This window comes from Sciurus vulgaris, assembly GCF_902686455.1.
Source record: "Sciurus vulgaris genome assembly, chromosome: 2".
Lineage (NCBI taxonomy): Eukaryota > Metazoa > Chordata > Mammalia > Rodentia > Sciuridae > Sciurus > Sciurus vulgaris.
The window spans coordinates 109,786,214-109,813,258 of record NC_136462.1 but is presented as its reverse complement, the minus strand read 5'-3'; the positions used below and the strand labels follow the sequence as shown (position 1 = coordinate 109,813,258).

General features: G+C 31.9%; 1 protein-coding gene across 1 annotated transcript in view; it reads left to right on the top strand.

Annotated features, from left to right (window-relative positions):
- Nucleotides 1-27,045, top strand: part of VPS13C (vacuolar protein sorting 13 homolog C) — a 166,325-nt gene that overhangs the window by 7,151 nt on the left and 132,129 nt on the right. Inside the window, 10 exon segments of the mRNA XM_079125610.1 lie at nt 2,013-2,056; nt 3,889-3,931; nt 7,022-7,117; nt 7,912-8,013; nt 17,016-17,125; nt 20,139-20,198; nt 22,655-22,714; nt 23,667-23,747; nt 24,567-24,624; nt 26,221-26,348. Coding sequence (XP_078981736.1) covers nt 2,013-2,056; nt 3,889-3,931; nt 7,022-7,117; nt 7,912-8,013; nt 17,016-17,125; nt 20,139-20,198; nt 22,655-22,714; nt 23,667-23,747; nt 24,567-24,624; nt 26,221-26,348 — 782 coding nt within the window.

The following is a 27,045-nucleotide window of genomic DNA, read 5'->3' as shown; positions in this document are numbered from 1 at the left end:
ACCATACTATAAATTATTTTTATTTAGTTGGAGTTTTTAGCATTCATAAGATATGCATGAAACTGTTACTGTCAGAGGAACATGTAGTGTGGTACACTTGCTAGACAGTGCCTTGCCTACGTAGGGCACTCATCTGCTGGTTGAAGGAATGAATGCACTTTTACCCCTATAGGCCAGAGCTGGTGTTAGTCTGAAATCTGCTGCTGTTCCTCCCTTCTCTTTGTTTTAGGACTAGCAGCTCCTCCTTCAGTGCAAATAACTTATAGAATGATATTGTTATAGTTACTGTTTGTTAGATAACATTGATATTTTTCAGAGAGGAAGTATGCATTTGTTTGTTAGACTCTAGACCGCAAAATTGATAGTTCTCTGTTATTTTTATATGTCTGTGGATATTAGAGGTAGGGAAATTTATATAAAAATATTGATATATTGATATTAGAATTTGTTTTATTTCCCCATTTCCCTTATTATAATTTGTATAATAATTTCACATAAAAGTAATATCTGATTATTATAAAAACTAGAAAATAATGAAAACCACTAAAAAAGCCATCCTTAATCTCACTTCCCAGTGATAATCATTTATAATGTTAGTCTTTCTAAATATACATGTTTAACTTTGTTAACCATATTGTCACATTCAGCATTCTCCATCTTAAATACCACTTATTGCTTTATCAAAGAACCAAAGTTCACTGCAATGCAAATAGCTGTCTTTTGTTTTTGTTTGTTTCTTTGGCAGGAGGGATTGAATCCAGGTGCACTCAATCACTGAGCCACATCCCCAGACCTTTTAATTTTTTATTTTGAGATGGGGTTTTGCTAAGTTGCTTAGGGCCTTGATAAGTTGCTGAGGCTGAATTTGAACTTGCAATCCTCCTGCCTCAGCCTCCTGAGCCACTGGGATTATAGGTGTGCACCACCTCACCTGGCGAAACAGCCATCTTTTTATAAGGACATTTGTATTTTTACACATATTATGTTAGTGCTTTAACAAGTGTTGTAAAAATTTCATCTTTAATGCAGATGACTTCTAAATATTTCTGGTGGCACTTGAGTCACCATTTGGGAGTCCCTGAGTAGAACAGTCAAAAACTCAAGCAGATTTGAAAGTCTCCACATGGACCTTTGATCTTGTTGAGTTTGAATGGCTTCAAATGTTCAGTGGTACTTGTGTAGATCCCTTCTGTTGGTTGAATAGAGTTACCAATTTCAGTTCAGTGTAATTCATCATGTAACAGAATTAAACCATGAAATTGTTGTCCACTTTGTGAAATTTTGGAGCATTGTTAATACTTACAAGGATTTTTTTTTCCCCTGCAACCGCCTAACACGTCAGTGTTCCACAGTCATTTCAGTTTTTGGGCAACAATGATATCCTGCCAGTTTTACCTCTAAAATCAGTTTTCCCAGTGACTCCACCTCTATGACCTTGAAGTTAGGACCTTGTTTCAAGATTTAATTTCTCTTTAGGCTATTATAGAACATGCCTGACTGCCTCTATTCTTTCCCCTTCCTTCCTGTTAATAATGCTGTAGTTTTTTCTACCCATTCATGAGGTTTCTGACCTCCTCATCTTCCTTTATTTGTTTTTAGCAATTTATTTTAGAAAATTTGAAAACTGCAAGTACATAGAAAACGAGCTTTATTATATAGAAATGAGCATTGTGGTGTCTTTTTTAACACTTGTTTTTGTTTGTGGGTACTGTGTACATGCACGAGTGTCTGTATAAACTTCTAAAATTGGATCATCTGTGTTCTTTTAAAAACCTTAATATTTTGAAACATCTTCCCATGTCTTTCTACAATTTTTTTTTTTTTTTTTTTTGCTTTTTAGTACAGATGTATTATGATTTATTCTTCCTCATTGGGCACTTGGATCTTTAGGTCCCTTCTTTGCCATGTAATCTTAACTCTTAGCATTATTTTATTAGTGTTTGGTACTTTGTCATGGCAGGTTATGTTAATTGGTATTTTAATGTTGTATTTTTTTCTTTTTTCTTTTACAGGTAATGTGGCTTTAGATAATCTACAGATAAAAGAGAATGCTCTGGTAAGTTTGTTTTAAACTATGCTAATAAATAATTTAATTTGGTAAGCTCTTAGAAACCTTTGGTTACTAGGCATCTGGACCATGTACAAGATAAAGGATTGAGTCACTCAAAGCAAGATTAATTATTTAACTCTCATTGGAAAATTTGAGATTAAAGATTTAGAAGTTTTTCCCTAGTGATTAATATACTACTATCTTTTCAAAAATACAATGCTTTTCCTTGACTTGACTATATAGCTTTTCAAGTCTGCATTTTTTTTTACAGAAATATTTATCTTTACACATTTTTCAGGTAAATAAGGGCATGATTTTTAACAGTTTCTCTAGTCTTCTGTTGTTATGGTAATGTTGAGAGGTAAAATAGGATTTTTACTCTACTTCTTGTACTTTGCATCACTTTCTGTTAGCTAAAACCGAGACTTACCTTCTTCCCCATTAGGTTTATATTTAGCTTATATCTGTTTCTTTGTGGCTTGAATAAGATGAGCAGTACAGCCTGGAACACATTAGATGTTCAAAATAGTTTTAAATTTTCTTTTCCCTCTTTGTATGGCATGTCACAACTTTTAAAATTTTATCTAAAAATTTAGAACTTAAAATTTTATTGCTAGAGCTTAGAAAAAACTTATTTTTTGTCACTTTTTGGCATTGTTTCATAAGAACATAAATATAAATGGAATTGTGGGGACAGGGTATATATCACATACTTAGAAGATAAATCCAACATTGTGTTAGTCCGAATTGCATTTTGGATATAATTAAATTAAATATTTTGTGATTTATATTCTACATTAATTCAAACTAGACCGCTTTCCCAGTTTAACCAGATTGATGAAGTTTTAACTTTGGATATAGGTTCTTTACATTTATTTGGTGTAAAAGTTATTTTAGGAGGCTAAAAATGAGCATGCAATCAGTTTTAGAAGTAAGTAGTTTATGGTTTGTATCCTGTATGGAGTAAATTCCCTTGAATTTATCTTTTCTGTTTTCTGGGAGGGCAGAGTTACTCCTATTGCCATTGAAGGGTTTTTGTTTGCTTTTTGGTCTAAAAAAGATTTTCTGTTAAAAATGATTAGAATTTTTTTCAGTTCCTGTTCATGTAGAGTGCTCAGGTAATCAGATGGTCAGGTAAAATGATATTTTAGTAAATTGTATCATAAAGTTCTGTATTTCTATGGCCACATTTCCATATTACTCCCATATATTAAGATATTGCCTATTGGGAAGTCTGCACTGACTGGTTTAAATTTTTAGTAATTCTGAAGACTCAGGTGGTCATGAAGAATGTCAGTTATTATTTATAAATACTGTGTATAAAGTTATTTGAACTTTCTAGTAGTTCAAAATCTAAGTGAAAATCTCTTATTACTGGTTTATATTTGTCTGTAGCATACAGGAAGTGCTATTTGGTAAATGATATGTTGGGAATATACCTTTTCTTTAAAAATTGTTTAATTTATTTTCAGAAATGTTTAATTTTAATTATTGTACCCAACTAATTTATGTGAAAGTACTCTATTCCTTTTCTTGTTCTAGCATTTTGGATGAATATTGTCCCTGTATTTAAGTTCATTGAATTTCCATTTGATATATTAGAACAAGTAACCAGTTTATCCAATTACTTTATATAACTACAAACTCTTTTCCACTTCTCCTGCTATAATTTTGCAAGTCATAGTTTAATAAAACTCTTTGTCAATAAAACATACATTTTGTGAGTCATTAGAGAATTGTTTTTATTCTTTCCAGGTGAGTGTATTTAAATGATGATACAAAATTTATTTTTGGACTGCTTATTAATCTGTCATTTACATTTTTTCTTCCTTCTGAAGAGTGAATTGGATGTTCCTTTTAAAGTCAAGGCTGGCCAAATTGGTAAGTACTTTATTCTTCATTTGAATTATTCTTAGTCTTTTTAGTTCTTTATTTTGCATGTGCTATTTAATCTAAGAAATATTTTTTTAACTTGATGAAAAAGCATGAGAGATTTTTTGTTTATCCTAATTTTAGAATTCTGAACCTATATATTGTATGTAATATCTACATACTTCAGTATTTTAAAAAGGTGGAAAATTACCTTCTAAAATGGAAGGATATGTGAACTGCAGTCATGCTCTTCAGTCTTTGATGCCACTGCACAAAATATATCTTCATTTTCAGAACTGATAACCACATTTTGTGTGTTTTTTCTTTCTATGTGAGAGAATAATTTGCAAATTCTGTTAAATAAACTTTAAAATATAGCTTATTTCCCTCAAGTTTGTTCAACCATTTTCACTTAATATATTATGCAGCAGTGTGGTATGGAGGATATATTTTGGTAAGTACAAAGTTTCCTTCTTTGCAGTTACATTCATAGACTAAGACCATTGATTCTCAACACATATCTTTGTAGAAGAAAGTTTTTAACAAGAAATTTAATTCAAAGAGTTCTCCCAACTAGTCCATACTACCTGATTTTTTTTACTTAAAAAAGTGTATCTTTTTATATGTAAATATATACATAAATTACAACCTTAAATAGCTTACTTGTTATAATTTTCACTTATATCCTTCTCCTACCTATAGCACCCTGCTGTTATACCACATTGCTTCTATTCTTGATTCAGTATTCTGAATTCTAGAAAGACTTTCTCTTTTATACTCTTATCATCTCTTACCAGTTACATGGATACAATGGTTTGGGTCCATTTTACATAATTTCTATGTATCCTTTTAATATAAAGGAACATGTGTTTGCTTTTGTCATTTGTAATAGAAGTCATTACCTGAAATTGAAAGTATCTGCGGGACATGTGCCATCTTTTTGTTGTTTGTTAAGTACTGCTGACTAAGGTTGTCTTGTTCAGCAGTGCTCTAGAAGTATTGTTGTAGCCCTGTGTGCTTTATTGAAATCCTAGAGTGTAGATGTTGTAACCATTCATTCATCCTTTGAAATACTTATGAAAACATGCTGTATACATGTATAAGCAAGTAACTGTGGGAGAGTCAAGGATGAAGATGATGTCTTTGTCTTCAGGGAAGTTGTGGAGGTCTAAAATTAGGACATACAGTGAAATTGTTTTTTTCCAGCATATTGGATAAGTTATAATAGACTAAAGAAATTTTGCATTATTTACTATATTCTTACAATTAGATTTATATGTTGAAGGAGGTTTTCTAGTGGTTCAAAATATGTTCTTTTAGCTTCTAAAGTATTATAAGAATTTAATAACTTCTCCAGAATTGCTCAGTTATAAGAGACCCATTACATATAAGGATGCAAAGCATACTAATCCTTTTTCTTGATTTACAGAGCATTTATATTAGTTTTTGAATTTCTGCTCAGGTTAGAACATTATGCATCAGCTGTCGATTTTTAAAGGGGCATATCCCACTATTTCAGTCTGATGGTTAGGAGAAGGCAGTTAAATAAATTGTTACAAGATTATGAGATAATTACAAATTGTATCAGTTGTAAATGTATGTAATTCTCAGCATAAAATCATAAGTGACCCTAGAAGTGACCCAAAAGTATAATAGTATTGCCTCTAAACTCCCCTGACCTGGGAGCCAGTTAAAAAACTCACCAGGTTTACAAGCTGAAGAGAAAAGAAAATCTAAATGCAGAAATAATTTGATATTTTAACCCTGGGAATAGATTTTCCAGGTAAAACCAGCTTGCTTATGTAGCTATCCAGGTGACCAGAATATCCCACTTTACATAGCATGATTTTATTTCCTTTTCATCTTTTTATATTGTTTATAAGTCTTTGTACTTTGACCATCTTCATTTAAAAATACCAGTGATTCTGGTAGTGTAAGTGACTTAGTAATTCACATACTAGCATGAGAATCAGATTCTTTTCTGCTAAGAGTTGTGATCATCAGCACTGAGTGAACTGCAGCTTTTATCATGTTGTTATTTTTTACAGTTATGGTGCAGAAGGTCCTTTATGTTAGAACATGTAAAACTTCAGGAGTAGGAAAGGTTTGGGCAGAATTCTGGTAGTAGTGTTGAGGGAAGACTGGGAGCTGCCTGAAGATCTGGAAAGAGAGATACTGGAGATGGGAAAGGATAAAGAAAGAAAAAAAGAAAGATACCAAAGGCAGAATTTTCCCCCTTTCAAAATTTAGCTGTATTCTCTTTTCTGTTCTTTTCACCTTTCCCTGTAGAACCCTAAATATGTTAATAATATTAGAGCCAGAGTTCATCTACATTGTGACAGTTTCTGTGGACTCTTTGCTGAAGGGCCTGGTGCTACTACTATTGTTTCTAAGAAAGAAAATTCTAAGGAATGTGTTATGCCTTTCAAGTGACGTTTAAGTAGACTTTTGGAATATAACCAGTCTGAGTTATGTATAATAATAGTTATATTAATATAACACTATATGCCTTTCCTTTAAAGCTGTCCTCTTGCAGTCCTAGCAATTTTACATACCATCAAAGATCTATTCTATGGGACCCTTCTTGTGTTGTTGCTTCAACTCCTGGAATCTTGCACAAATTTTGTTTTATCGTAGATCTGTAGAGATTTAGTTGTTGTTGTGGATAGAATAGTATATGCAATATTCAGATGAGTTCTGGTTCTAGCATCCTCACTAATGACCTGTGTGGACTTAAGTAATCAGTTTAACCTTTCTGGGACTGAATTTCCTTTTTTTCAAAATTGAAAAAATAGCTGCTTCATTTTTCCTTCAGTTTTGTAATATTAAATGAGATAGTAGCTCTCAAAAAGTTTGAAGAGTATAAAGCATATTTACTTATAATGAATAAGTATAAAGAATATTTACTTATAATGGTAATAGTATATGGAAAATATCTTTGTTAACTTTAGTCTTGGAGTTTTTAAAATTTTTCTGAGCAATATAAACACCATATGCATGGAGAGTTTTGTTATATTTTTTTCTTAATGGAAATTGAGAAATTTATTATCTTCTTGAGCAGTCAAATAAGGATTTAAGATTGAAATTATGTTTCTTTAGATAAATTAACTTTGAAGATTCCTTGGAAAAACCTTTATGGAGAAGCAGTTGTTGCTACCCTAGAAGGATTATACCTGCTTGTTGTCCCTGGAGCAAGTATGTCATTTTAAGTTATAACCATTCAGTAACATCACAATGAAATTAATTTTGTTACCTAAGGCACAAAAATTGGGCTAAGTATTCTAATATATTTTAGCAACCTGGAAGATAATATAAATCAACTAATCACACATATACATGTGCAAAATACACATACATCTTACATATGTATATATGCTACATTTGTTTATAAAATATATTTTGTTATTGTTGAAAAGAGTAAATTCAGCCCATTTAAAGATTATGCTGTTCTCTGTAAGTAATTATTTTGCATCTAACACTTCTGTTGAGATAGATGCATTAGGCAGATTTGAGAATGTAATAAATTTTTAAAAATGAACTAGATAAAAAGGATGTATGTATTTTATGATTGCTGATGCACATTCTTGAATTACTTTGAAAGTCTTTTTTATCAATCTTTATTGATACCAGGAGTGGATATGAAATTATTTTGGGGTTTACTAAAAATTTTTACTGCTCAGATAATAACTGGCAATACAATATTCTGATATATTTTCTGTCTTCCTTTTGTTTCTCTCTTGGACTTTTTTACCTTTTCCCCCTTTTTCTTGTCTTTTTTTTCTTCTAATTTTTTCCCTCCTTCCTTGTTTTTGATATGTTTTATAAGAAAATGGGACTCATTTTTGTTTAAACATTTTGTAAAACTAAAGAATGCAGAAGTGTTTTCAGATTTAAAAAATTCTTGTCCACAGTTTATACAGTTAGGCTGAAATTTTCCCACTACTTACTAAATCCATTTTTTTTGTGTGTGAATTAACTATATATTTTAGGTATTAAATATGATGCTGAGAAGGAAGAAAAATCCTTGCAGGATATTAAGCAGAAAGAGCTTTCCCGAATTGAAGAAGCCCTTCAAAAAGCAGCGGAGAAAGGTACAGTAAGTTTATGTTTTAGATAATATAAATATTCCTGTATATTTTGGATCTGTTTAACTCCTTTTAAAGAGAATGCTTTCATAAGCCTTTTTAAGCTGTAGTTCTGAAGAATCTTCTTTTAAAATCATATCTCAAGATATTGATTATAAACTTTTAAAGAATTACATTTAAGACTAATTGCCTTTTTACCTGTGATTTTTTCTCTCTGCCAGTTTGTTTTTCACACTTTTCTCAATCCGTCATTTTTTCTATGCTGTTAGAAGACTTTTAAATTATATAAGTTGCTGCACTTTTGGACAAACCCTAAAAATTTCTTTGGGTGCATTTTTACCTGTGTTCTTGCAAGATAATGAGGTTAAGCACATTATTACAGTGAAATGATGTTCAGTAAAATTTTTCTTGTCATTCTTGTTCTAGCTGTCTCTCTTCATATTGTTTAGGATATTTAAAAAATTTTGATTCTTTGGGTGTATCATCATTGCTATCTTGCTTTAAGTTTTAGTTTTATTTTTATTGAAAGAAATCTGAGTTGTTGGTTCAAATTTTGATTTTGATTTATAATGTAAGAATGATGAGGAAAAAAAATCTGTAGAGTGATGAGTTGGAGGACTTTGTTAGACATCTAGTTTATTTCTTACTATGTTAAGAGAGATTATTTTTACTTAATTGTTAAGAAATATTAACAATTAATAGTAACGTTAGTTACTTTGCATGTCAATATTCTTTTCTAATTTCTATGGATATAGGTCAATCTTCATATTATAATAGTTTTGTGAATGATAAAAGACAATCTTGACCTTTAGATGCTTTATGTTTTGACATTATTAATTAATGGTTATTACTTATTTTTTTCAGACTTAATTTTTACTTTCTTGATTTTAAAAGCATGAAAGCACTATTGCACACATGTGGGGACTCAGGAAGGAGAGAGGACCATTAAAATCTTAAGTAGCAGCACATGAAAGTAAAAATAAAATCCTCATGTGGATTTGCTCTAAAAAAAGTATTTTTATTTGATTCACTTTCTAAAATGGAGTGTTGCCTAATATCATATGGAAAAAAATTAAAATATAACTGCGATTTCATTTTTGAAGATTTAGCCTAACTGTAAAAACAATTTTGTCCTAACATTTCATTGGAGTGAGTTTATTTTACTGGGAAGGATATCATAAAGTAAAGGGAAAGCTTAATTTCCTGGTAAAACCAGAAGATTATCAAATGTTAGATTCTATATCTGGGATATTTTATCAAAGTAACAAATATGCACAGTTAAAAATGAAATAGTTTTGCCAAAAAACTTAGGATGAGAAATGGCAGTCCTGTGTTTAGCTTTTGCTACTCTTCTGACCTGCTTTTTAAAGGGAATTGTATTTTTGGCAATATTAACATTCTATCATTATCTATTTTATTAATCTAAGGAATTATCTAGGACTTCCAAGATAATTAGTTGTTAAGGAGTTTATGTCTCTGTCTCTTTTCACCCCAAATTTCTTCTTCTTATAATATGGATAATTATCATAATTTTTTTGCCAACTACTAGCCAGTATTTACATTACTTGGGCAATATGATGTATTATGATTATATCTACTTTCTTATGCAATCTTTTGTTTTTCTTGAATTATAAATGCTTCCTCTTTTATTTGCTTAATCTGTGTGTGTGTGTGTGTGTGTGTGTGTGTGTGTGTGTGTGTGTGTGTGTATTTGAACTGGGGATTGAATCCAGGGCACCTGGCATGCTGTGCAAGCACTCTACCAGCCCATAAGTTGCCCAAACCCATCTATTGGCTCTCTCCACCTATCAGTTTTTTTTCTTGGAGTTCTCCCTCTGAACTGGTTGCTTTTAGTCCAGCTGTACGGTTTTCATCTTGGTAATGAACGTCATTGCTCCACTGTGTTTAATTCACTTTTTATTGGGTTTTTTGTCCTTTCCTTTTTTCTAAAATTACTCCTTTTTTTCTTTTCTTTCTTTTTTTCTGGAGCACATCTAATAGCTTTTAAGGAAGTATGTGCTGCATATAATTTTGACAATTCTTTCAGAGCTTAATTTCTTTGTGTTTACTTTTCTACTTGTTTTGTCTGGGAATACAATGCTAGGTTAAAAATTAGAATTTTTAAGGCAATATCCTGTGATTTTTAACAATCTCATGCCAGTCTGTTCTACACATTGTCGGAAACACAAAAATTAGAAAATTCTTGGACTTGAATGTCAAGGACCTTACATTTTAACTGAGTATATAAGACATTTGCATAATGATAACAAGGATAATGTGTTGAGTTCCATCAAAGAAGTGCAGATAGAATGTTATGAGAGTTCAGAATGAACATACTGAGTTCAGCCAAAGAGATCAGGGCAGATTCTGTGAAGTTATATACACAGCTAGATGTTGATATTATGGAAAGGAGAGAGGATAGTGAAGGTGGAAAGTATAGAGTATTTATGGGGAACAGCTGACATTTTGGGAGTTTGATGTGGTGTGGTTGGATACAAGGTTGCAAGCAAAGTTTAGGTAAATTTTAAGAGATTTAAATGTCCTAATGATGATGATAACGATACTGACAATGATAGCTGACATTTACTAAGCACTTAATATTCTCCAATCATTCTTCCAAGTGTTTTATATGAATAAACTTATTTAATAGTTACTACTATATGATTTAGGTGCTTTTATTGTTTCCATTTTATAGGGGAGTAAGCCGAAAGTTAAATAACTTGTCCTAGGTCACATAGGGAGAGAATAGTAGAGCTAGGGTTGAATCCATTCTGTCTCTTGATCCTGTATTTTTAACTCTCTTTAGTCTGTTTCCAGTGGAGGAGTTAGTAATTTTTCCCTTTTCTTTTTTTAATAACCTAGGGAGCTGGATGCAGTGGTGCATGCCTGTAATTCCAGTAGCTCTAGAGACTGAGGCAGGAAGGTTGCAGGCTCAGCAACTTAGTGAGGCTCTGTCTCAAAAAAAACAAAAACAAAAAAATTTAAAAAGGGCTGGGAATGTGGCCCAGTGGTTAAGTGCCTTTGGGTTCAATCTCTGCTATCGATAAAAGGAAAAGAAAGAAAAGAAAAGAAAAGAAATCTAGGGCACCACTGATCAGAGATGTGATTTAGGAGGTTAAACTTGGAGTGATGTCTAGGCTAGGTTAGATTTGGGGACAGAAATGGTAAATGCTATATAGCCATCATTAATAAGAATGAATATACAGGATTCTGGAGTGTATCTGAAGTGGGGGACTAAAGTAAGATGAAGTCATTTCACTTTAGTGTCAAAGGTGTCACAGTAATATTTTCTTTTTTTCCTATAAATGGACTAACTGGCAAGCAAAAAGAGAATCAAAATCACAATTCAGTTGAAAATTTGTCGAAGATTTTAAAGAGACATTAGCTATAATTGATATTTGCCTGCCTTGCTTAATTTGAAGTAATAATTTTAATTATTAAGAATTTTTGATTTAATATTGTGAAAATAAAGTTTGTATGTTGAAAGAATGAGAATGGCGTCACTGAATATTTCCTTAGCAGTAAATGGTTTTGGTGTCACTAAATTTTATTTGTCTTGCTACGTGATTTCTAATTCTACAAAATTAGGTTTTGGTATATCTTACATGTGAAATTAAAGGTGTCTTTTAAATGCTTTGCATTTTGGTTATTGCTGCCATGCGGATGCAGGCGCACATTCAGGGGAGTTCATATATGGCTTGGAAAACTTTGTTTACAAGGACATCAAGCCTGGTGGGTATGCATGATTAATTATATTCAACTATATCCAAATATATTTTTATTTATACTTGTGTTTAGTGAAGTCCATTTGATGGTGTGCCATCCTTTTGAAAAATATGGAAATGTAATTTATGTCTTCATGCTTTACCATCTTCCCTTTTCCCTACCTTCTGCATCCACTCACTCATCCATTCACTAAGTATTTGAGTGTCTTCTTGTGTCAAGTACCATTCTGGATATGCACTGTTTATGGGTAAATAAACATGGTTCACTGCTCTTGGAAATCTCAGTTTGATTTTCCTATAACTGACAATTTTGGATTGCCTTTTTGAATTTAGTTTTCTAGTACAGTAGTGATTTCTGAATTAAAAGTTCCCTACTCCTATAGCAGTGATTTTTAAACTTACAAAAAGCAATAAAATGAATTTTTTTTGCGGGGAGGGGAGAGCCTCAGAACCTTGATAGGAAGTACCTGTGTTTCTGCTCATACCATTTCTGATGATTCACCTTCATAGTAACTCCAGAGATACCTCTAGATTAACTGCCCTATTCAGCATACTGGGATTTGAAACTTCATAAAGGCAAAGTGAAGGCCGATTGTGTTAGGATTTATAGTAGGATTCCTTTACATACTAGGAAATTGTCCAAATACAGTAATCATTTAAAAATCAATACTTTGATTTATTAAACTTTATATAACTCTTCAGGAACTTTCTGTTTTAATTTAAACATGAATAAATGGCAAGTGGGTTTTGTATTTCTTATTTTAAACATTAAACATTCTATCAGAGTTACTTCTACAGCTAGCCACTTCTTTAATATGTAGATTTATTATGACAAATGGAAGAATTTGCATGGCAGATTCATAGCATTCAGTAGAGTTACCCTGAAAGCAGTTTCCCTTCTAACAAATCTACCCCTTTAATAAGTGTGTTAGACTATGTTGTCTTATAGTTACTTTAATATAAAAAGATAGCATGGAGATACACACTAATTTTGTATGCAGTTATTTGAACCAACTTTTTATATTCTACCAGTTACTGTGTTTTTTGATCCTTTTATAAGTAATCTACCCCTAAAATAAATGAATTCCAGTGACCCTTTCAAATATCTTAACAAAATCACTGGGTATTGTTAAAAAACAGCAGAATAGGGACACTATAAAGGAAAACCTAATTAATTCACTAATAATTCAGTTTCTTTTTTTTTCAATTGTTCTTTTTAGTTATACATGACAGTAGATTATATTTTGACATACATACATGGAGAATGACTTCCTAATCTTGTGATTGTACATGATGTGGAGGTACACTGGTTGTGTATTCATATATGGACGTAGGAAAGTCATGTCAGATTCATTCTACTTTGTTTCCCATTCCTATATCCTCTCCTTTTCCTCCATTCCCCCGATCCAATCTGTTGAGCCTCCACTCCTCCTCCCACCTTTTTTTTTTTTTTTTTTAAGATGCATTAGCCTGGATTAAAATGAGATCCAGAATGTTGGTTATACTGCAATGACAGTAGTTAATTTTGTTGATGATATCTTCATTGGCTAGGACTTGATGTATACTTAATGATCATTTCCTCTTTTCAGTTTCTGAGTGTATATTGTTTCCTCATTTGAATTTAGTTTTTTATTGTCATTGTTTCTGTTTTTCTTACTTTAGAGCAATGGTTCTTGAAACAGTTTTTCAATAATTCTATGACATTATTTGATTTTTAACTGTGCTGACTTCGCATTGCTTATACAGAAACAGGGGTTAATAAAATTGCTGGCTGCCTTAGCTTGCTTCCAGGAAGGACTCTAAACTGTACTGGTAGTTATTATGTTCTTCACTACCATCCACTCAGAGTATACAAGAAAACAAAATAGAGTGTCAGTTTTATTGAAAAACTTATTTGATATAGTAGGAAAAATTTAATTTTTTTTAGATGAATACAATACCTTTATATTATTTATTTATTTTAGTGGTACTGAGGATTGAACCCAGGGCCTCACATGTGGTAGGCCAGCACACTACCACTGAGCTACAACTCCAACTGGGACAATTTTAACATTAATGAACTTTAACTCTTGAGCACATTTCTGTTTATTATTCCATGCAACAAAAGAGAATAAAAGCACTCTGTATACAGAAGGATGTTGACTGTCTTAAGGAAAAGAAGTTCCTTTTGATTGAGTTATGAGCTGAACTAGTTGCTTTTTTAGGAAGGCTGTTTTTACTTGGCACAATGACTGTCATTCAGATTTGGGTATGTGGTAGACATTTCAACAGGACAGCTTAAAGCAGTTGGTAATATTTGTTGCAAATGATAAAATTTAAGCTTTTTGAGGATAAATTAGAATTTTAGAAGAGTTATATTTGTTACCTTGAGCTTGGCAACTTCCCAGTCCTTAAAGGCTTTCTGATGAGATTGGTGATGACATTAACAAATGTGACTTTTGATGTTATGAAATGATTCAATATTTAGAGATTTGTGTAATCTAGTTAAGCAATATTTCTGTAGTACCAGTGAATGATAAAAAATCATGCATGTGTAAATGGCCCATTTAAAGTGCAAGGTGGGCCAATTGATTTTAATTTGGAGGAGCAATTCATTGACAAGATCCATCATATTCCATGATACCTTTAAGAAACTGCCGCATGTTCAATTTGGGTGTCATGTTCATAATTACATGAAAAGGCCCTGAAAATACTCTTTCCTTTTCTAGTTGCATATCTATAGTTAAATCGGATTTTAATTACATACTTCACCATAACAACATACCTCAACAGATTAAAAGCAGAAGGTAGTATGTGAATCCAACTAATCAGCCAGATATTAAAGGAATTTGTAAGAACGTAAAGTGATTGTGAGTTTTCTTACTATAATTCTTTGGAAATATGTAAATTATTTTTCATAACTATATAATTATGTAGTCATGAAATGGTTTGTTGTTTTTAAATGAATTAATAAAAATATTTAAAATTTTTCTGGGTTTAATTTCTAGTATGGTAAATATCAAGAGTTATAATCCACATAAATGAAAAGCACTTTAGAATCCTCAGATTTTAAGCAACAAAGGTCCTGAGATCAACATGTTTGGGAACTGCTTTAGAGTATGATTGAGAATTATACATTTACTGTTCATCAGATTTATTGGACTCTTTCTTTAAAGAGCTATACAGTGCTTAGATTAGTTTTGAAACCATTTGGAAAGGTCTAACATGGTGCATCTAACATTGAGATCAAAAACTGAACATAGGACTAGAACAAATACGAAACTAGAAAGATAACAGGTTAGAACTGCAAGAGAATCAAAATCTGTCTCTAAAAGCAATTCTAGCCCCATGAAATGGTTTTGGGGGCTAGTCTGACTTTCTTGTTCTTTTTCAAATGGTATTTGAGAACTCAGTTTTTTAATGCATGTTTAATTTATGAATGGAATAAAATCAGGGACTGTCCTTGAGGCAAAAAAAACACGATATTAGAACTGTCCAGATTCTTTTATATCTTTATTAAATATTTTCTTCCTGAAACTCAGGCTTTATTTTTGTAATTCGAATTTGATTCTTAATTTTATAATAGAGCAGTTTCAGGTGTCAAGAACAAATTAGAAATTTCAAGCTAAATTTCACATATATTCTCTGAAATTCATATAACATTGAGTTTGTATTAGAATGTTCAAGTGTGGATTTTTTTTTTTGTTTTTGATTCATTTGAACAGGTAAATATTGTGTGCTTTGTGCACAGACATTAATTAATCCCTGTCCTTAATTTATCCCTGCCTGATGGCAAGAGAATTGTGCAGTTGCTTCAAATGTAGTGTAATCATTGTTTATTGGAATTTTGTATAAGATGCAGGCCCTAGATCTGCTTTGAGCAGTTTAAAAGGTTTCATATTAGGCAGCGGTGCTGGACCTGAGATTTGGAAACCTCCCAGAAGTTTGCTTGGTAAAGAACTTCAGGGAAGGCAGCCCAAGTTTAGGGAACCATGTGTAGAAAGGTGTTAGGTATTAGAAAGTATGGCTTGTTTTGGAAAGTACAAGTAGTATTTTCATTGTTTCTAGTGCAAGGATAAATGGCAGGGCCTTTTGGGCCATGCAAATACTTTTTTATTGTATCTGGCAGACTGCAGAGAACCTTTAAATGATTTTGAAGAGGGGATTCACAATCTGTGATTAGTATTTTAGAAAACATCATTTTGGTAGTAGTGCAAAAGGACCTTTAATAGGAGGTAAGGATGGAGACTAGAGGCCAGGAGACCATTTAGAGACCTCCTTGAGAGTTCAGATTAGAGATGATGCCTAGTAGGCAACTGAATATAAAGCTTTGGAAATTGGGTAAAACAGGTGTTGCTTAATGCCAAAATACTATAAAAGGAGCTTGTAATTTTAAAGGAATAACAACTAATTTAAATACAGTTCAATGTCTACTTTATGCTCTTCTTACATTGTTTATATCCTTAACCCATTAAATAATTTTGGTTTTGAGGTGTAGCATCCAGAGGATTTCATCTGTTGGCAACCTACTCATTCATTTCATTTATGTTCCTGTGTCCCTACCACACATTTATGAAAACCTTTTTCTGAAGGTTTTATATTGTCATTATTACATTTCCAATATTTTTGTTACAGATTAAAACTGAAATAAAACTTTGTATTGTAAAATTGTATATATTATATAGGTCATTGCAAATGGATATTTTATTCAGTTTTTCTATAATTGCACCTGCCAAGTTATTTTGTAGATTAAAGTAGGCTATTGTTTACTGAAGAATGTTTTTCTAGACCAAAGAAAGTTCATGAATCTGTGTTTGTATTGAAATAATAGATCAGTTTAGAATAAGGTAAAGTAAATTGTACGAAAATTTGCTCTCAGGAAGAATTCTCTTATTTTCTTTTCTGTCCTCTTGTCTGCTAACTTGAATTTTATCCTTTTCTCACTAAAATGCTTCCACTGAGAAGGACGTAAGCGTAAAAAGCACAAAAAACATTTTAAGAAACGTTTTAAAGGTCTTGATCGCTCAAAAGGTAGGTAAAAGTAGTTTTTATGCCATGTGTTGTTTATACACACTGCCACTTGATTTCTGTGTTGGAAGGCAAAATGAATGATAGATTACATTTTAACTTCAAAAGTAAGTTTTAAGTTGAAAATGCATATTAAAATCTAAAAATCTAAAAAAATAAAGACACTAGAATAGGCATAATTTCCATTGAGTAATACCCTAGCTTTCCTTTGGTCATTGGTTATAATGTATGTGAGAATTTCAATTCTTGAGCTTGTATTTTTCTATTTTTTAACAGATAAGCCAAAAGAAGCCAAAAAGGATACATTTTTGGAAAAATTGGCAACGCAAGTAATAAAAAATGTACAAGTAAAAATCACAGATATTCACATTAAATATGAAGATGATGTAAGTTATTTCAGATTATTTGGTTTAAGATAGTAATTAAATGTGTATTTTATGATTTTCTTAATTTTTCACATAGGTATTACTTATATTCAATTTAAATCCAAGATTGATTTTTGTCTTACAAGTATGCTGTGGCGGGAGCTTAGAAGCTCCTGTGGCAGGTTGCTTTTATTGGGCATCTCATATGTAAATGTAGCATAAAACTGCCACATGGATTGACCTCTGTTTTTTAAAAATTTTGTTTTATGTGTTAATACTTAAAACTTTAAAGAACTATTTCTCTTTTTATATTGACAATAAAATTACTTCCAAAAGGTGATGAAATGACCATTGGTCATAGTAGGTAGTTGGCAGAAAGGGGACTAAAACCCTCCTCACTTGACTACAGTCTCGTTTTCTTTACATTTAATGTAGTTGAATTATTCACAGCTACTTAGAATATATTTAGAAACCAAACTTTACTTACAACCAAAGGTTAACATCAATTGATTAAGAACTATTTATCTGATTAGTTTAATTAAAATATGAGATCCCTTGATCTTAATATGTATTGTTTAAAAGTTTGAAACATAAAAGAAACCTTGAATTTTGTCATTCGCCTAGGAAATGGAAATGTTATTCCATGTCTTCTAAAAATGAATTTGCATTTTTTATATTCAATTTGCCTTAAGTTTGAATTGAATTAAAGCAGTGTTGACTTTCTTAGATTTTATTTTCCTTCCCAATTCTCTGTGTAACTTAGTATTTGGTAAGACCCACTTGTAATTTTTGAAACAATATTATTTCCTATACTGACTTTATCTTTTTGGCTTTAAGGAGTTATTAAAGTGAATTTTATTAACAGATATCTTACAAAATCTAATTTGTAATGGCTATGTTCATAACAAACTCAGCAAAGTAAAATGTACTCAGCATATCATGGAAGTAAAAGAATTATTGATAAGACTGGAGAAATGGGGACCCTTATACACTGTTGGCAGGGATGTTAATTATACCTATTTTTGGAAATCTGTGGAGGTTTCCCCCAAAAATGAAAAAGAGAATTGCCATAAAATCCAGCAATTCTGCTTCTGGGCATATATTCAAAGAAATTGAAGTAAGTATTTTGAAGCGATGTCTGCAGTTTCATATTTATTCTAGTGCTATTCATGGTATCCAAGATATGGAAGTAGCTGAAATGCCTCTCAGTATATAAAGAAATGCTAGACATATACACAGGAAATACTGTTCAGCTTTCAAAAAAGAAGGCAGTTTTGTCATTTGCACCAGCATGGATGGAACTGGAAATCATTACATTAAATGAAATAAGCTGCATTGAAAGAATAGTGCATGATATGTGGAATCTAAAAAAACTGAACTTATAGAAATAGAGAGTAAAATGATGGTTGCCAGAGATTGGGAACAGAAAGAGAAGAGGTTGGTCAGAGGGTACGGAGTTTTGATTAGACAGGAGGACTAAATTCTGGTATTCTTTTGCACTGTAAAGTCATTATAATTAATAATAACAATGTATATTTCAAAACTATATGAATAGATTTTAAATGTTCTTACCTGAAATAAATTGTAAGTATATGAAGTGATGGGTGTGTTAATTACTGTACTTGGATTATTTCATGGCATGTGTGTGTGTGTGTATGTATATACACAAACAAATCATATTGTACTCCATAAATATATAATTTTATTTGTCAATTAAAAACCAAAAACCTCCTAATGACTTATTAGTGATTGAAAACATTAATTTGAATCTAAACTGAACTTTTCCCTGACTGAGTACAATTAGGAAAGGTACATTATTTTTTTCCATTTAATTAAAAAAAAGAGATGCACAGGAGTGGGTTAAGTAGCATCAATCATTTCAATTGCTATCAGTGACAAAATATATTAAAATAATTTAAAAGGAAGAAAATTAAAAAGTACAAATGTTTCTTGTATTATGTCTCTTTCAATGTGATTACCTTAATATCGTATCTATAAGGCTATGAGAAATATAGAATGTAAGAAACGAGAAAAGTATTATTATCATAAAGATGGTCATTGAATAATTGCTGTAATTTTTAGGTAGTGTATTAGCAAATGTGGAGTTGTGATTTGTTAAAGTTCCTTCTGAAAAAGCAGCAAGTTATTCTGAACTAGTCATCTATTGGTGTAAAGATGAGCACAGGAAAAAAGAAAAATGTTTTGCCATGAATCCAGCTATCTGACACTAATGACAAATCAGGCTCATAAAGTTGCAGTGCTTATCCCTTAATCCAGTGTGTACATGTACAATTCCTGTTTGAGAAAGTTCATGTAAAAGAACTCTGAGCCCCAGATGGATAGTTTAGAATGCTATTCTTCCTCTCACCCTATTTTTACAAATTTCTGTCAGAAGCAGATAGGTCTATATCTTGAGCAACTTTGGGATGACTCAGGCAATGAACTGGACACGCTGTGGTAGTTTAAGCCCTGTGTATAAACATAGCTGCAGTACTGAATGAAGATCAGAAACAACAGCAGCTTCACATTGGTAGATTTTGGGTGAAGAGATTGAGGAAATTAAGTATTAAAATCTAGAGTTTTTCCTAACAAAGGATTTTTGAAGTTTCCAGAAATTAAAGGCTTAAAGAGACAGTTACATTTCCAAATGTGAACATCTTAAATGTTTTAAAAATTATTTAGAGGCAGTGTTATCTGTAACACCTTGTTTTATAAATGAAGCACAATTTTAATGACCCACACAGAAGGACTCTTCTTTTTTAACTATCTAGAGAAGGGTCTCTTTAGTCATAGTTACTGAGTATTCTTACTTTTTGTAAGAAAAAGAGTTCCACTGGAAAATACCATATTAGTATCGTGCCTGTAAAATATTAATAATGCCACCCAGATTATTCTTCCTTCTCCTTTCTTTTCTACACATCCAGTTGGGTTGTATGATTTACTTGTAAATGTATTTCCTTCTGCCTCTTGTAAAGAACAGAGCATGAATTCACCCTCACCATCAGTGTATTTTAATGTCCCTTTTCTTTGGTAGGTCACTGATCCAGAGCGGCCTCTTTCATTTGGTGTCACATTGGGAGAATTTAGTCTATTGGTAAGGTTGGCTTATTTAAAATTTCTGTGGAACCCATAAAGTGTTATTCCAAAGTTATAAGCTGAATTGCCTAGAATCAAATGTTACTACAAATAGATATTATAATATTTATGAATTATCTTGCTATAGCTTCTCTAAAAGTTTACCGTTTTTAGTGATGTCACTACATTTTCTAATTATTTTGTCTTTCCATTAACATATCAAAATATCAGTATCAAATAATTTGAAAGGAATAAAAGCCGTATTCTAAATACATGAGAAAAGTTGGGGTAGACAAATTACTATAGAATTATGTACTCATACTTGGTATAGGTAGGTGGAATTTCCAAGGAGCTTATACATGTATAAGGGTGTGTGTGTATGTGTGTGTGTGTGTGTGTTACATGGGGGTGTATGTAAAGTTATTCATTTTGATTAGGTATTTTATAATGCAGCTTGCTTTTGCTGTTAAAGTCTTAGAGAGTAGAGAGTCATTCATATATAGAATGGACAATCTTTTTTATTACAGGCAACTAAATGGTGGGAAACATTTTGGGGCATATATATGAAGAAAAATAGCTAGATTAGGTTTATCTATGGAGGAAAAAATGTGGTTCACTTAAATTAACTTTCAAAGTTAAGTACAATGAGCAATAAATCATACTGCTCACAGTTTGTCTGATGATTGGTTAAATGCAGAGTGCCTCAGAAAATGAGAGGAAGAAAATGGAAGGGTGGTGAACTGGCAGAGAGCATAAGGACAGGATTAGGTGGAAACCTTAAGAATGATGTGTGCATATAGAGAAGTACACACTGGCATTGAGTCAAAGAGAGCAACAAAGAAAAAGAGCTAGAGAAACAAGACGAAGGATGTCAGAAAGTTAGTGTTTCAGATACTGTTCATCCAAAAAGCATTTGAAGTAGCTTTTGATAAAATATAGAAATATACAGTACTATCTCTTAAGAGACCATAATCTGAGTTCTGTGGTGATTGTTCCAGAAAATAGTCTGCAGTAGTGGCCATAGGGAGCACAGTACTTAATTTCAAGAGTTTGACAGACAAATAAAAAGTACAAAATAGCATGTATTTCCTATAGCCTAATTGGCAGAGTAGTGTGTGAATGTAGTTTCCTTAGTGTGTGCTCTTGTTTGATTCTGCATCTTTGTTTAGGCTCTTTGCACTGTTTTATTTGCCTAATATTATTCTCTTTGTCCGCCTGATGAGTCTACTCAGGTTTTAATACATATATGAGTTATTCGCTTGTCTTTCTCATTCTTTTTTCTGTTCTCTCTTAGAATTTACATTCCCTTTTTTATGTTCCCCATTGTATTTTATAAAAGACCTGTAATATATTATTATACTGGTTACCACCTTGATCTCCTTCTAAGCTACACTTATTCACTGATAATAGTAGTACCTACCTTTTAGTTTTTTATGATTAAATGAGATACTTTATGTATAGCACTTGTTACATTTTTTGGCTCAGTTATTTCCTGCTTCATATACTATTTGAAATAGCCACTTCAAGTACAAGTGACTTATAATAATGACAATAACAGCAAAACCTTCTATCCCTTTTTTAATCCATGTCTTTCTTTCCCCCTATTTTTCCAAGTACAGTCTAACTTTTTAAAATATAGTCTTTCCACCTCTTATCAGGATCTCATCATTCCCCTTGTCCTCAGGAATCTTTATTCCCTCTCTCCTTCCTCCCTTTCTTCTTTGCATCAGTCTCCTTCTCTTTCCTCAGTCTTCAACTAACACTCTCTCCTGCCCTGCCCAACTCTCCTCTCAGGCTGCTTCTTCTAAACATTTGTTCTAGATATCTGGTCTCTTCTGACATAATGAAAAGCCGCATCCTACAGCTCTCACAGACTCCATAACTACTGCCTTCCCTTTCTCCACAGTCAGACTTTTTCAGAGTTATCTACTTTGTGCTGTCCTTCTTTCCCCTACTTCCCAATGATTCTCCTGCTGTTCCTCCACAGAAACTGTTGTTAGCAAGTTCATCAATATTGCCCTTGCCATTAAATAAGTCAGTATTGGCCTTGCTGACCTCAGTGTCTTCTGGAAACATGGTTGTACTGATTTCCATACTGTCCTAGTTGTCTTCCTACTTTACAGTACTTTTTTTTTTTTAAAGAATGTGTACTTTCTTACTAGTTCTAGTTCTGTTTTAATTCATACCTGGTTCTTTCCACAGTTCAGGCACATAGTAGCCCAATAATTATTTTCTGAATGAATAAACTTCATTAAATTAGAACCTCCTCAATTCTGCTTTTCATTGTTTCTTTAATTTGGCTATATAAATAGGTTAAGAAGCAGCTAACTTTAGCTAACATTAGCTAGATAGATGTCTTTTATTCCTAAAGAATTTTGTTAGTCTTTACAAATAATAGAGTACTATTGTGTGATGTGTATATATATATATATATATATATATATTTCACATTTTTTTTTGTACTTTTTCTTTTAGACTACAAATGAACACTGGACTCCATGCATATTAAATGAAGCAGAAAAAATTATATACAAGGTATTATATTATCATTAGAATATACATTTTTTTTTTTTAGTTTCCTAGTTGCAAGCACTTGATATATTTTCTTGAAGAAATCTTGGTGAAACAGAATTTGCCATTGGTGTGAATTAAGCCTAGAGTCTAGTTTTGACTCTGCTTCTTACTAACTATATGACCTTTTGTAATTGTTTACATACTCTGAAGTTTAGGTTCTTCATCCATCAAGTGAAGAAATTGGAGAAAATTAATATTTCCCGGTGGTATTTTAAGAAGCACCTAGTAATTGAGATATTATTAGATGTTACAGGGAAAATATTCTCATTATGTAAGATTATTTATTAAAGTACTAAGCTATACATAATTAAACAGGTGTATTTCAGTTTGTTTTAAACTACAGGACTTCACAGTATTTTAAATATACTAATAAACACTGTGACTTTCCAACAGGATCTGTATTTTATAGGTAGCTTTTTCTACCTTATTGCTCATAGAATCTTCCACTAGCATCCTCCCCCGGAAATAGCCATTGGTATTTGCTGGAGGGATCATATCATTCTTATTGAGACACTTATCAGTTCTGTGAAATGCTAACTTCTCAATAAATATTTGATAATTGAATGAATCTCTTGGAAATTGTGCTCCTGTAAGCCCAATTTAGCAAACAATTAACTAATAAAGTCTTTGTATATATTTTGCCTCATTTTTGCATTACTTTATTTCCTTTAAAAGTTGAAAATTGCAGTTGGGTAATTCTGGAGTAGTAAACATGAGAATAATCTTTTTAAAATATTTCTTCTTTTAGTTGTCAGTGAACCTTTATTTTATTTATATGCAGTGCTGAGAATCAAACCCAGTGCCTCACACATGCTAGGCAAGAACTCTATAACCCCAGCCCAAGAATAATCTTAATGTTAATTTATTATTTCAATTTGTTTGTTGCTTGACCTCTTTCATTTTTCTTTTATAGCTTATACGGCTGGATAGTCTTAGTGCTTACTGGAATGTAAACTGCTGCATGTCTTACCAGGGATCAAGGGAGCAAATATTGGTAATTTCAAATCATTTCTGGAATAATAACCTATATTCCCTAAGTGTGTTTAATAAAAGAGATTCTTAATGACATATCAGTCATTTGTTTAACTGGTACATCACTAAATCAGAAGTGTGAAAAACCTATTTTGAGAAATCTACTATGTGTCTTCAAAAAAGCACTTTTGATTTTGAAGGTCTTTGCAAAATCATTCACTAGGTGGTATCATGAGAACCATAAGTTAAAAATTCATTTATGGTCTTTTACACTCACACTGATGATATTCTTGTTACATCATGGTATTATATATGAGAATGATTAAGAGTATTATTAAGAAAGAAGGTAACTTTCAGATCTAAAGCATATATCCTTGGCCATCATTTTCAACATTTGTGATGGTTTCCTAAAGAGTGGGAGATTAATTCAGTTCTTCAGTGTGCTAAGCCAATCTTAGTCACGTGTTTTTAGTTAGAGGAGAAAAGAAGACCAGTTAAATTTTCTGAACTGGTGAATTTCAAGGCTCTGTCTCTCATTTCTTATAGATACAGAAGAGATAATTTGCCTTTGACTAGAATTGTGGATGAATTTGTATTTGTTTTCAAAGTCAGGAACGCAGTATTATAGTGTTTCTAGATATTTAGAATGTTTAAAAATTATCTACTTCTGCATCTTTATACTAAAAAATAGACCTGAACATAATGTTCAGTGTGGTTTTCTCATGAACTTGTAGTTACAAAGAGAAATCAGATACCCATGTAAGAACCAAATTGTTTTTTGATATGTGTCACTGCATATGTGTACATTTTCTTTTTCATTTATTTCAAATTTTTTGTTTAGGATCAATTGAAAAGTGAAATTCTCACAAGTAGAAATATACCCCCAAACCATCAGTATAGTAAGTAATGATTGAAATTTATTTCATATTATAGGAATAAACATGTAATTAAATATATTAACATAGCTTTTCTAATAAAATTACGTGACAAACTGGGCATGTTAATTTTGTACTTTACTGTTACGATACAACATATTTGGATTATAACTAACTATTCAGGACTAGATCATAACAAGGGTGCCACTGGAAAATGGGAGGGAAGGTCAGTATAGCTGTGGTTCATTCCCTGCAGCCAGCCTCCTTTGACCTGCATGTTTTCTTCAGGGCTTATCATTGAATCCTTTTTTTTATTTTAGGACTTTACTTTCTCTCTCTCTTCTTTGCTACCTCCCTCATTCCCTCCCTTTCCTCCTTTCCTTCTTTAAAATCCTCTGAGGTCTTGGTATTCAGGTCACCCTAGCAAGTCACTGTTGTGGTGGTAAGGTAAACCAACTACTGTAGACATTGTTTTAAGTGAACTATTTTTTTCTATTTCTTGGCAGCCTCACCTTTATTTTAAAAATATATCTCTTAGAAACCTGCCTGCTTGTTTACTTCTCTATCCAATTTTTTTTTGTCTCATTTCAGTTTCATTCTAAAGTTATCAGTTTGTTTTTAGTGTACCGCTTTATGATTGCTCTCAACTTTTATACCCATGTCCTTTCATATTCTATATTATTCTCTTTACTGTTGTTTTCTTCACATTCTTTTATAGCTAACTGCCATTGGATGATGGGACTTTCTCTGTTTATAGACTTCTCTATTTAATAATTAAAATGTTCTTAAGTGCAGTTTGTGAGAACATTTAGTTTCATCGACAAAAGAACTAGTTCAGAAAAATCTACAGTTTTATTCTTAGGCATTTGTAAATAGCCTATAAATTAGTTAAGATTTTTGTATGCTATGAAAATTATAATTATCATATATGATCACAATTTATGTAATTTTAATGCCATCCAGTTAAAATTTGTTACCATACTTTGATCTGTCATCTACCCTAATACACCATTTTTATATTACTGCTCAACTTCTTTTGTTGACTCTTAAGATTATATATGTAATGACCATTTTGGCGAGTAACATTTTTCCTGGGATGATTTTACTTACAATTCTGTTCCTAAATTCTGCCAGTGATTATTTAATTACATTTCATTTCCTTCCCTGTATTGATATTTTTAATGAATAATAAAGTCATTAAATGTCTTGTAGCAAGGAAGTACAGATTAGCTGTGTTTGGAACATTTTTTTTTTTTTTTAAGTATTTTTGTTTTAGTCGTAGATGGACACAATACCTTTATTTTATTTTTATGTGGTGCTGAGGATCGAACCCAGGGCCTCACACATACTAGGCAAGTGCTCTACCACTGAGCCACAACCCCAGCCCCAGTTTGGAACATTTCTTTCTTAGAAGTATAGGATTCCAATTTCTTCCTTGCAGATTCTACTTTAATCATTGAGCTTGACAGTTGGTAGTATGTAGACAAGTAGGTGCTTAAATATTTTTGCTAGTGATTTTACATATATTTTTGGACATTTTTATTTCAGAGTTTTCATAATTATAGTTATATGCAAGAGCATATGAACATATCTTACTTACGTCTTCCCATGTGATTTAAGTTTTTCAGCCAGTATCTGCCTCTGCAAAACTTTACATGAATCCTTATGCAGAAACAGAGCTCCAAACACCCAAACTAGATTGGAACATAGAGGTCCAAAATATTGCCATTGAACTAACCAAGCTTCAGGTAAGATTCAAGGGGACATTTCTAGCTTTGATTAGTTTTGAGTCCTAATTGCTTTCATCCTTTGCAGTTTTTTTTTTTTTTTTTTTTCTAAAATGCTCTGGTGGTTCTTGTGGTTCATTACATTGAGATTGGATGTTTTAAAAAATTTTTTTTAAAGAAAAAAAATTCAGATTTAAGAAATTGTTTCCTTTATTTCATCTGATCTTGTTCCTCAATCTTAGGAATCTTATCAAACTATACCCAAGACAATGGAAATGACATTATTTCCATTTAATTCACAATGATTGGTAGAACATTTTAGTGTATATTTCCCTTTGCAGTTTTTAATAGCAGACACTATTTATATTAAATATTGTTTCTTTATTTTTAGAGCAGCTATGAAGGCAACTTTTTCCTTCATGTATTTCCCAGGCATGGTTATATGCCCAGGGGCTGCACACTTGAATAAATGAACTGAAAGGAAGACAGGAGATTTTGCTAAGGGAGATTTTAGCCCAGGGCTGTCCAATAAATACAGTGGAGTTTGCTTTTATAATTTTAGATTTTCTAGTAGCTACATGAGCAAAATAAAAGAAAAAGGTGAAATTAATCCATTTATTTAACCTAACATTTCCAAAATATCATTTCAAAATGTTTTCAGCATAAAATATTGTAATGATATGTTATATCCTTTTCCTCCCCTTAAGTCTGAAATCTG